Source organism: Lutjanus erythropterus, chromosome 13 (genome assembly GCF_056507025.1).
Source record: "Lutjanus erythropterus isolate fLutEry1 chromosome 13, fLutEry1.hap2, whole genome shotgun sequence".
Classification (NCBI taxonomy): domain Eukaryota; kingdom Metazoa; phylum Chordata; class Actinopteri; order Lutjaniformes; family Lutjanidae; genus Lutjanus; species Lutjanus erythropterus.
Window position 1 is genome coordinate 37,270,412 of NC_139329.1, and position 11,990 is coordinate 37,282,401.

Here is an 11,990-nt window from a genome sequence, read left to right on the forward strand (position 1 = left end):
TGACAATAAAGAATCTTGAATCCTAGTTTTGGCCGTAGAGATGTCTGCCTTCTCTACAATATAACAGAGCTGGATGACACGAGTCCTGTGGAGCTCAAAGTGACAAAAAATACATTTGAAAAATTCAACAACAATGTCTCTTTCCAGAAATCATGACCTGGTTTCTCAAAATAATCCTCAGACTTTGTTGTGAGCAGTTTCATGTAGGAACTACTTTCTTTCTGCAGTTAAATCTACTAGAACTACTTTAGAATCGACCACATGATCCACAGACGTCGCTCAGTGAACGCAGCAGTGAAGTGTGTCAACAGTTTAGGATGTTTGTCAGTGAATAAGTGCTACACCTCCTCCAGAACCAAGCCAAGTTCCTGTGTCCTGCTAAAAGAGGGTTAGTTCTGAACTTAACAACAACATCAGCCCAGACTGAACTACCAGAGACAGAGAGCTTCATTACTGGTTATAAAACAAACTCATTTCTAGTGCAGCAAATCGTCTGAAAAGATCTTCATTGTTGGAACTAAACAATGTAAAATCACACCTTTTATTAATGAGGATGGAGAGGGGGATGTTTGATTTGTTCTTCAAGAGGGAGGATGGCCTCCCCTCACATCCTCTCTCAAATCAATCAATAATTATAGATATTACGAATAAACTGTAAAAATGAACAGTACAGTTCTTCATATGAAATAGATCAGAAACTGCTGAGAAGAAATATGACAGCAATAACTGAATAAAAGATAAAGTGAAAAAACTTCCATCAGATCACAAGTATTACATGTCTGTGTGTCTGTATATAAAAAGATCAATAAACAGACACATTATAGAAACATAGTGCACACACTGTAAAAAATAAAACTACTGTCAAAACATTTTCAAGTCCTCATATTTCCCTGCTGAATTTGTATCAAACCTCCATCACCCAAAGAAAGACAGAAGATGACAGAAGAAACTTGTGTTTACTGACTTGATGACTATAAACACAAAAAAATAGTTTTGTAGATATTTGTAGTTTAACACATGTTGAATTATTTCTATTATTATTATTAAACTTTGTATTCATTATTATTATTTTAATTCTAGTTGAAGAAAACTTTTACAGTGTAGAAGTTTTATATTGTGCATGTGTGTAAAGTCTCTTTAATACTGAAGGCTTCAGCTTTTTGTTGCTTTATAATGTTGATAATCACATCTGGACTTACCGAGCCTTTCTGCAGTTCCTCACAGCTGGAATCAGTCTCCATCGTCCCTTATATGATGTGTTGTACTTCTGCAGGTCCAACTCATCCAGAACCTTCTCTGACATCTGCAGCATGTAGGCCAGAGCTGAGCAGTGGATCTCAGATAGTTCCTTCCCTGATCTGTTCTCTGACTTCATGAACTCTTGGATCTCCTGATGTACTGAGTGGTCGTTCATCTCCATCAGACAGTGGAAGATGTTGATGCTTCTGTCAGGAGAGATTTTATAACTGTTCATCTCCTTCAGGTTGTTGATGGCTCTCTGGATGATTTCTGGACTGTTGTCTCTCTGATGCAGCAGGTCTCCTGAGTCTCTCTGACCCAGCAGGCCTCCTGAGTCTCTCTGACCCAGCAGGCCTCCTAAGAGTCTCTGGTTGGACTTCAGAGAGAGGCCATGAAGGAAGCGGACAAACAGGTCCAGGTGGCCATTTTTACTCTTGAGGGATTTCTCCATGGCTCTCCTCAGGAAGTCATCCAAAGATAAGTTGTTTCCACCATCTGAGTCTCTGTATTTCTCCAGGAAGTCCTCCAGTACCTGTGTGTTCCTGTTGGTGTAACAGTGGAACATGTAGACTGCAGCCAGAAACTCCTGAACGCTCAGATGAACAAAGCAGTAGACTGTTTTCTGGAAGATCACACTCTCTCTTTTGAAGATCTCTGTACAAACTCCTGAGTACACCGAGGCCTCTGTGACATCCAGACCACATCGCTCCAGGTCTTCTTCATAGAACATGATGTTTCCTTCCTCCAGATGTTCAAACGCCAGCCTCCCCAGCTTCAGAAGAACTTCCCTGTCAGCCTCCGTCAGCTCCTGTGGACTCGTCTCATGTCCCTCATGGTACTTGTTCTTCTTCCTCTTTGTCTGAACCAGCAGGAAGTGTGAGTACAGGTCAGTCAGGGTCTTGGGCAGCTCTCCTCTCTGCTCTGTAGTCAACATGTCCTCCAGAACTGTAGCAGTGATCCAGCAGAAGACTGGGATCAGACACATGATGTGGAGGCTCCTGGATGTCTTGATGTGTGAGATGATTCTGCTGGACAGATCTTCATCACTGGACCTCCTCCTGAAGTACTCCTCCTTCTGGGCATCGGTGAAGCCTCGTACTTCTGTTACCCTGTCAACACATGAAGGAGGAATCTGATTGGCCGCTGCAGGTCTGGAAGTTATCCAGACCAGAGCCGAGGGAAGCAGCTTCCCCTTGATGAGGTTTGTCAGCAGCACGTTGACTGATGACTTCTGTGTGACATCAGACACAACCTGACTGTTGTTGAAATCCAGTGAAAGTCTGCTTTCATCCAGGCCGTCAAAGATGAACAGAAGTTTACAGACAGCCAGCTTCTCTGCTGTGACCTTCTGTAATGTTGGATGGAAAACATGGAGCAGACTCAGAAGACTGTACTGCTCATCTTTGATCAAGTTCAGCTCCCTGAACGAAAGCAGAATCAGCAGACTGACATCTTGGTTTTCCAAACCCTCTGCCCAGTCCAGAGTGAACTTCTGCACTGAGAAGGTTTTTCCAACTCCAGCGACGCCGTTGGTCAGAACGACTCTGATGTGTCTCTGTTGGTCAGGTAAGGCTTTAAAGATGTCCTGGCACTTGATTGGAGTCTCATGGAGGGTCTTCTTCTTGGACGTTGTCTCCAGCTGTCTCACCTCATGTTGGGTATTAACCTCTTCACTCTGTCCCTCTGTGATGTAGAGCTCAGTGTAGATCCTGTTGAGGAGGGTTTCACTTCCTGTTTCATCACTTCCTTCAGTCACACGTTCACATCTCCTCCTCAGACTGATCTTATGTTCATCTGAAACCTCCTGCAGACCACCGTCCACTAAAAAAGACAAAAAAGCTGTGAGACAAAACAAAGACAATCTGTTGGTATTTTCATTACCAATAAAAAACAATGTAAGAATATATAAAGAAGTAAAGGTTATAAAGTCCAGTTTCAAGGAAACATCAGAAATTCTCTCTTTTTCTCTGACTTCCTTTGACTGTGTGTCCGTGTTAGAGATTCATGATGTGGATTTTATTCAGCTGATACTGATAATTTGATTCTCATGGCTGATACTGATAAGATAACTGTTAATTTCACATTTTTGTATTTTAAAAACAGGTTCATATAACCTGTAGTGTAAACTTCATAAATATACTTCAGCTTTAGAACATTTTACCAAAGAATTCAAATTAAATGATTAAACATTCAGATATTATAACTGATACTTTATTTATTACTGATCTATAACTGTGACAGGTCAATATCAGCTGATCATTTATCGATCTGATATTTATTGTGCTTCTCCAGTCGGTGTAGGTGTTTGATTGACAGCAGAGGCGACAGGCTGAGCTGCAGCTCTTCATCTAAACCAAGGACCCCTTAAAAGATTTACCAGGGACCCCCTCATGTACGTCCCCTGGAATAATTAGATAAAGTCTATTTTTTACTCTTCTATAGTCTTATTTATGTGAAAGATGGACAGATGTGAAGTCTTACTTTGTTCAGTGCTGCTCTGACTGTCAGTCTGCAGTCCAGGTCTTGTTCTGTGAGGTAAAATACCTGTTTCTGTCCATGAAGTCTGGAGGCTGTGAAGAGAGCAGAGACGGCAGCTTCAGTTTCAAGATTACTGTCACCAATTCACCCCCAGCAGAGACACACTGGGGTCAGACACAGACGGCTACATGGATCCATCTGGACACATCTCAAGATCATTTTCTCAGATTTTAAAGATTTAAAAATCTTTACAGTGACTTCAACATCAGAGCAAAGATATATGAACATTTTATGGAAGTTTAAATGATGAAATGGAGGTTCTCAGGTGTTTTGATGAAGAAATAAAATAAGATCCATCTTAGTTTGAAACAGTATCTGCACTCATAGTTCTGCATCATCAATATAAATATTTTAGCATTTTGTCTTTATCCTTAATGAATCATCTTCCATCAGGTCAGTTTACAGTAAAAACAGTCTCTTACTTTGTGTCTGAGGGTCCAGGTTCATTACTGAAGTCTAGAGGTTCAGGTTTGGACCAGTCACTCTTCATGGACAGACAGCTGGACACTGGAGACTCTGCTCTCTGTCTGTTGGACTGAACTCTGCAAACACCAACATGTTTTTATTCACATCACATGAATCCTTCATAAATCCTCTGATGAAAGTCATTTATGAAGCTCTAAAGACACAAACTGCTGCTGCTTTAACAGGAGGAGGGAGGAGAAAGGGGGGTCATCACAGGTTCACCGCAGTGGAGGAGGTGAGGCGGGTCGAGCTCACTTTGGCTGAACTCCAGAAAAGGTTAATCTCTGAAGCGACTTGGCGAGATAAAAGTGTTTGTGGAAACGCAAATCACCGCAGCACAGTTTGACTCACACAACAATAAAAAGCTCTGTGTTCCCTGACTGGAACCCTGTAGTGGTGAATATCTCAACTCACCAGTTTTAAAGGGTCAGTTCCACACAAATGCTTAATTACACGCCGACTCTACAACATTACCAGAAACACTGAATGACTCAGTTATCAGTTCTCTTACTTTGTGTCTGAGGGTCCAGGTTCATTACTCAAGTCTGGAGGACGACGTTTGGACCGGTCACTCTTCAGAGACAGACAGCTGGACACTGGAGACTCTGCTCTGTCCTCCTCCTCCTCCACACAAACACTCATCTTCTGATCTGAACTCAGTCTGAGAGAAACAGGAACACTGACTGTGAGCTCAGAGCACAAGTTTGTTCAAGAGTCAAACACAGGAAGTAACACACACACACACACACACACACACACACACACACACACACACACACACACACACACACACACAATGCACAGTATAAAGCACCTCAGTTTTCTTTAAATGTCTTTGTTTTCTCAGGTTACAGCAGGTTTCATGTGAATTTTTCAGCCAATCAGGACTTTGTGTTGACAGCTGAATCAAACTGTTGAGTTCATTCTAACATTTCTTTCCTCTACAGTCCACAGGGAGAAAACTGACTCACACACTTTGACAGTAAAATCATAAAAATGTTGTATTAACACTCACCCTGCCTCAGCCTTCAGTTCTCCTCCATCTGCTCTGATCTGTCCACACAAAATGGAGCCTGAACGTTCTGACTGAACACTTTCACTTTCAGGTTCCCTCCCTGTTCTCATGTTACCAGATCACATGGTCATTGTGTGGCTCCTCCCCTCTACATTTACAGGAAATCACTTTGTGTGTGTGTGTGTGTGTGTTGTTTTTGCAGGTCTGTTGTATTACATCACACCACAATATCTTTATCCAGGTCGACCTGATAAACTGGCGAGTACAGGGAGGTTTGATACTTTTAATACTTTAATAATATTGAAACTGATCAGCGACACTCCACATACACATATATTATCTTGACACATGCATATACACATGAAATACTACATCAAATAAATGCATTTAAGCATTAACAGGCCATCAGCCTGTCATTTTTGGGTGTTTCTAAAACTCAAAGATTCAAGTTTTGTCTGAAGAAGAAAAGTAAATTATCTCAACAAAACATTATTAGCTGGTAAAACTTTTTTCAAACTTTGGAGTTTGAGTTGGGCTCAAAACTCAAAAATCTATTGAAGTTTCCTTGAAATGTTGTTGTTTTTAAAGTGTAGAGGATTTTAGCTGCTTCATAAATGAGACAAAATAAGAACATTTAGGTGGAATTAACAGGCTCTGGTTTTTATCTTTAATCAGGAAAACAATCAACAGATTTTAAATGCTTTATAAAAGATGGACTGTGGATATAAATCTGACATTTTGTAGAATTTCTTCCACAGTCTTATTTTTTAAGGGACCCAAATAAAATCTCCTGTGACCAACATGTGGGTCACGAGCCAGTGTTTGTGAACATGAAGAAAAAAAAGCATCAGTTTAGGCCCCATTTTAAATGCATCATCTTGGCTGCAGTATCACACACACACACACACACACACACACACGCACACACACGCACACACACACGCACACAAACCAAAACAAATGATACCCAGCCCTAGAGGTCAGAGATCATCCTGTCAGAGTTCAGTCCAGTCAGCAACAGTACATAAGGTAGGGAGCTGATATTACTGCTGCTGGACAGTGAGCTGATGTCAACAACAGGATGTGTGAAAGATCCTGATTTTAAAACACATCTGACAACTAGAGCTTGTTGTGAAATGTGGAGGTTTGTCAGAGGATTCATTTAATAATGTTTAAACAAACTGTAGTCCCCCGGTGAGAGTATGGTGAGTGTAGATGTGATACAAAAACCTTCTGTCATCATGAAGCACAATGTTACTCTACAACATTACCAGAAACACTGAATGACTCAGTTATCAGTTCTCTTACTTTGTGTCTGAGGGTCCAGGTTCATTACTCAAGTCTGGAGGACGACGTTTGGACCGGTCACTCTTCAGAGACAGACAGCTGGACACTGGAGACTCTGCTCTGTCCTCCTTCTCCTCCACACAAACACTCATCTTCTGATCTGAACTCAGTCTGAGAGAAACAGGAAAACTGACTGTGAGCTCAGAGCACAAGTTTGTTCAAGAGTCAAACACAGGAAGTAACACACACACACACACACACACACACACACACACACACACACACACACACACACACACACACACACACAGTGTACGGTGTAATAAAGCACCTCAGTTTTCTTTAAATCTGTCTTTGTTTTCTCAGGTTTCAGCAGGTTTCATGTGAATTTTTCAGCCAATCAGGACTTTGTGTCGACAGCTGAATCAAACTGTTGACTTCATTCTAACATTTCTTTCCTCTACAGTCCACAGGGAGAAAACTGACTCACACACTTTGACAGTAAAATCATAAAAATGTTGTATTAACACTCACCCTGCCTCAGCCTTCAGTTCTCCTCCGTCTGCTCTGATCTGTCCACACAAAATGGAACCTGAACGTTTTAACTCAACACTTTCACTTTTCAGGTTCCCTCCCTGTTCTCATGTTACCAGATCACATGGTCAGTGTTGCTCCTCCCCTCTACATTCACAGGAAATCACTTCATCTGAGTCATTTTTGTGTAATTGTGTAATGTAAGAAAAAATTCTCTGATTCCAGCTTTTCCAATGTTAATATTTTCTGGTTTCTTTACTCCTCTCTGACAGTGAATATTTTTGAGTTGTGGACAAAATAAGACATTTGAGTACATCATCATTTCTCTCAATACCGTCTCATTTGTCACTTACACACAAAAAAACTGAGAAAACTGCTACAAATAAACAATATTTATTTATTACTGTGGATGCAAAAGTGCAGAGTGCAAAACTAAAAGTCAAACAGAAAATGAGACCAAGGGCAGTAAACTCAGCTGTCAAATTACCAAACCATCAAATCAAACTCTATTTTTCAGCCATGTTTAGCAGCATGGCTCTATGGACAGCAGGGTCAGTCCATTCAATCCAGACTGAAATATCTTAAAACCAGGGCTGAACACACGATTAGCACTGTCATAAAGACTTTGTGTCCATCCGAGCCAAAGTGTGTGTGCATTATCATTAAATTAGAACCATCCTGGTGAAGTTAAGACCCAGAGTCGAGTCTTCAGGTTCCAGCGGCTGTGGGTTTGTGGAAGAAGTTGTGGATCTGCTGAGCTGCAGCTTGACCCACGATGGGCTCCAGCTTGGCGGGGGCGGCGTTGCAGAGCTGCTGGATGCTGGAGAAGTGCTGCAGCAGGGCCAGAGCCTTGACCCTGCCGACCCCAGGGACCTGCTGGACCACAGCCAGGACCAGCGGATCCAACAGCTGAAACGAACTCCTCCTCCTGAAGGGGTTCTCCCTGCCCTCCCCGTGAACCTGGAGACAATTAAAGCAGGATGGAAAATTAACATCGGGCAACAAATTGTACTACTATGAGAGGTTTAGGTAAGGCGGCGTGGTGGTGTGTGAATAACTGGAGCTGTACAACACGGTGGCAGAAATTTATGTGAAGCGGACAGAAGGAAAACACTAGTGAGGATTTATGTCTATCACAAAAATATGCTTTAGCACAGTGGACGTCACTGACTGAAACACAGATATACAAGAAATGCCTTAAAAAAATAAACAAATGAGACTGGTATGAATTGCAGGTTTATTGTTTTGTCTTCACTACTTACGATCTGAATGATGAGCTGTGAGGCCTCAGTCTGCCCACTGACCGGCAGCAGAGTCAGGCCGAGGTCAAACACCACAAACTTCTGCACAGAAGAGAAGTACTGCTCACTGAGTCTGGTGTTCTCCACCAGCACCAGCTCCTGGAAACTACTGTTGCTCTGTAAGAAACACAGGCAGGGACACGATTCATCTCAGACATGACGGCACAGAGAAGGCGTTTGTCGGTCATTTTGTTCAGTGAACTCACATTTCTGTAGCGAACCAGTTTCCTCTTGTAGCTGTTTCCAGCTATGATGTCACACTCAGTCACGTAGAGGATGCAGCTTTTGTTGGGCAGGTGGAAATCTGCCACGCCAAGCTCACTCTCAAAAAGGATTTTCACACCTCCACCTACAACAGAGCTAGAGTTTGTTTATGAAAGCACTTCATTCACAGTGAGACTAAAACTCCTAATTTGTAAATTATGATGCAGACAAAAATATGCCATTCTAAAATCTTTTTTGTGAACAAAGCAAAACAGTAATATCAGACTAAAGGTCAAATAAAACACATTAAATCTTGTAAAGCAGCTTATGTGGTGCAACTAGTGGAGAAGTTACCACATTAAACTTAAATGTTTGTTGCGAACCTTAGTTAAATCTGGCCAACTTACTTATTTTCTAACCCACGTATCAAAGGTTTAGAGATGCAACTAACAAGTCTTCATTTTTTAAAACTCTTTTATGATCAAAAGAACCATTTTTGGCCATAAATAATAATAAATTTGTATAATAATAAGAAAATAAATATGCAAATACAAAGAGAAATAAATAAAAGAATAAATAAGTACATTTTTAAAAATGTGGTAATACACCTACAACTACAAAATGATTTATTATTATCATTATTATTATCGCTATAAGTAATTGTAACAATAATAATAATAATAATAATAATTCCGTTCTCATTGAAGGGGCAAGCTGTCAATCATGTGGCTTTGCGTAGCCCTTCCTGACCCCCAAAATAATAATTTGTAATATTTATTATTTACAATTAAGTAAGTAATAATTAGTATGTATATATATATATATATATATATACACATATATATGTATGTATGTATGTATGTGTATATGTGTGTGTGTGTGTGTGTGTGTGTGTATATACACACACACACACACACACACACACACACATATATATATACACATATACATACGAACAAGGGAATAAAAATGCTAACATTTATTCTTTTATATTGTTTGTCTTCATATTTTCACATGTATTTTGTTAGTCTTTTACAGATTCATTGTTTTTTATGGGACTCCTGTCTCCCTTACACAGAACTCCTTTCAAAAAAAATCATGAAAAGATAATGATCATCAGTCAATAATATCTGACGTCAACTTCAGACTCAGCAGACTTTCATGACGCTTTAGTGTGCACCCTACACATCGGCTTCAATAATATCCAATGACCAGCTTTTACTTGTGTAAAATGTCAAGTTTTCTCAGTTATTGAGTATTGTGCTCTTCTATCAGCGCCTGTGAGCGGCGTCGAGTGACTAAAAGGTTTTGATAAACTACATTAGAAAGCCATAACACTTACTGACAGCTGAGCCGAATTAAAGACCGGAACCTTTTGAACGTGAAAGACTGACATTCATATTGTATAAGCCTTATTTACTCGCCCTGAAGAGAAACGAACTTACATATCGATATTTTTGAATGGCGTTTGGCACACGCTTTTAACACCCCTTTTAAAATAAAGGGGCACAGACACGAGCTGACGTCACACACTGGAAGTCTGGTAATTGAGTGAACACAATAAAAAAAATTATTTACCCTTTATGCTTTGAACAAGTGGCGAGTTTCTCCACTTCTCATTGGCAATAACGTGTCCGTAAGGAGGAACAGCGTTCAGAACAGACGCTTTACCCTCCATGGAGCTAAACAGGAGGTTTCACTGTCTTATAGTTTAGTCATTTATCTAATTATCTCGGGATAGTTGAGAAAGATAACTGTATCCAAGCAGCCGAGTTCAAATTAACTCTTCTTCTCCTCTTAATAGACTGTTCTGTTTTGTTGCCTCCAAAACGTCTAAATTTCTTCTTCGTCTGCAGTTCGCTGGTGCAGCTGAGGAGCAGGTTGCTCTCTTTCGCCCCCTGTAGGACAACACCCGGTCACACAATTTGATCCACGCGCATTTATTGGCAGACTATGACAGAAATATTATATAATATTTTGTCTCAAAATCTGCCCAAACTGACGAAATATTGTCTGTAGCAAAAATACAAATGAATCCATAAACAATAGCAGTAGCATTGCGATTTATATCAATTTTTCAATATGACATAATATTAAAACAATTTAAGAGTTCGCAGGTGCTCATGTGACCTCTGTGTGTGATGTCTTCCTAATAAACCTCTTGGAGCTGTTTTTTTTGGGGGGCGGTTGGCAACAGTCAGGTTTATTTCAAATATCTGCAGTTAAAACAAAGGATTATAGAGCATAATCATCATTGCGTGTGGACAACGACGCATGCGCTCCCTCTGGAAAGACGGCATACGTTACTTTAAGCTAGCAATGCTCGAGGGATATTTTTACTCGCAATAAAACACATAAAACCCGTAGCTGAGTCAATAAACATTTAGCAAAATTAACATTAAACATATAATATCAAACAAAATACAGTCCGCTTTAAGTTTGAAGTGCTTTTAGAAGTTTTATCATCGTTTTGTCCACAGCCATTCATAGATACATTACCTCAGGGCAATTCATCCGTTACTTTAAGCATTACCCATAATCCTTTGCTACTATTACTAACTGCAGGTACGGATCAAAAGCAGCAGATGGCACTATGTTCCCATTTTTTTTATTATTTAAATTGATTTAAACATTACTTTTAACATGAACCTTATTTAACTATGTTACACTCACAGGTTTACCTTTCCACCTTTACTTACCTTTTCTTACTACCTTCTGTGTTAAAAATAAAGAAAAGAAATGCGACAGGTCAAATATAAAAAATAATAGGTTTGATCTTACTTGGACAACTGCAACAAGCCTTGAGAGTAGAGAGAGTATGTCAAATTAAAATGTACCACGTACGAGGGTGAAAGAGAATGCAATCCCGTGCTGCAATGTAGTTTTGCAAGCGGTTTCTGTTCACACAAATAAGGAATATGATGTATGGATATATTTTACTATACTGTAATTTTTAATGTATTTAAAAAAAACAGTTCAACTAATGGTTAATGAGCCCAAATTCTGTCCATGCGCCCAAACCCATTTCAACCCACACAACGCAGCTCAAAGGAGCCCACCTGGACGGAAAACCAACCGATCTGGCAACACTGACTATATACAGCCCGTTTAGTCCAGTCTATCAGCCTACCCTAAATTCATGCAGTCAGGGATGAGATCTCGCGAGAGTGATCACTTCAACCAAAACCATGATCTTCATCTAACCCGAATCAGCGAATACAAATCTCGCGAGAGTTTCGCAAATTAGGGTTCCTATTTAGACATGACTTGAGATAGTTTATTAATTTGGTAGTTTAAATGAAAAAATACGGAGGACGCAGTACTCAGAACCCTTTACCTTTATTGTCATTATTTCCGCTGTGTTAGGATTGTTGCCCTTACTTTGATATAAGATGAGTAAAAATACA

General features: G+C 40.1%; 2 protein-coding genes across 2 annotated transcripts; both read right to left on the reverse strand.

Annotated features, from left to right (window-relative positions):
* Positions 1-1,195: 1,195 nt before the first annotated feature.
* LOC146317060 (protein NLRC3-like) lies at positions 1,196-7,166 on the reverse strand. The gene is made up of 6 exons (XM_084733627.1): positions 7,079-7,166; positions 6,566-6,715; positions 4,754-4,903; positions 4,200-4,319; positions 3,721-3,809; positions 1,196-3,060 (listed from the first exon to the last, which is right to left on the reverse strand). The coding sequence occupies exons 2-6, from the start codon at positions 6,694-6,696 to the stop codon at positions 1,196-1,198; spliced, it is 2,355 nt and encodes a 784-aa protein (XP_084589753.1). The 5' UTR covers positions 6,697-6,715; positions 7,079-7,166.
* A 289-nt stretch (positions 7,167-7,455) lies between these two features.
* faap24 (FA core complex associated protein 24) lies at positions 7,456-10,375 on the reverse strand. Its single transcript, XM_084733702.1, has 4 exons — positions 10,162-10,375; positions 8,586-8,728; positions 8,341-8,496; positions 7,456-8,038 (listed from the first exon to the last, which is right to left on the reverse strand). The coding sequence occupies exons 1-4, from the start codon at positions 10,259-10,261 to the stop codon at positions 7,787-7,789; spliced, it is 651 nt and encodes a 216-aa protein (XP_084589828.1). The 5' UTR covers positions 10,262-10,375; the 3' UTR covers positions 7,456-7,786.
* Positions 10,376-11,990: the final 1,615 nt, after the last annotated feature.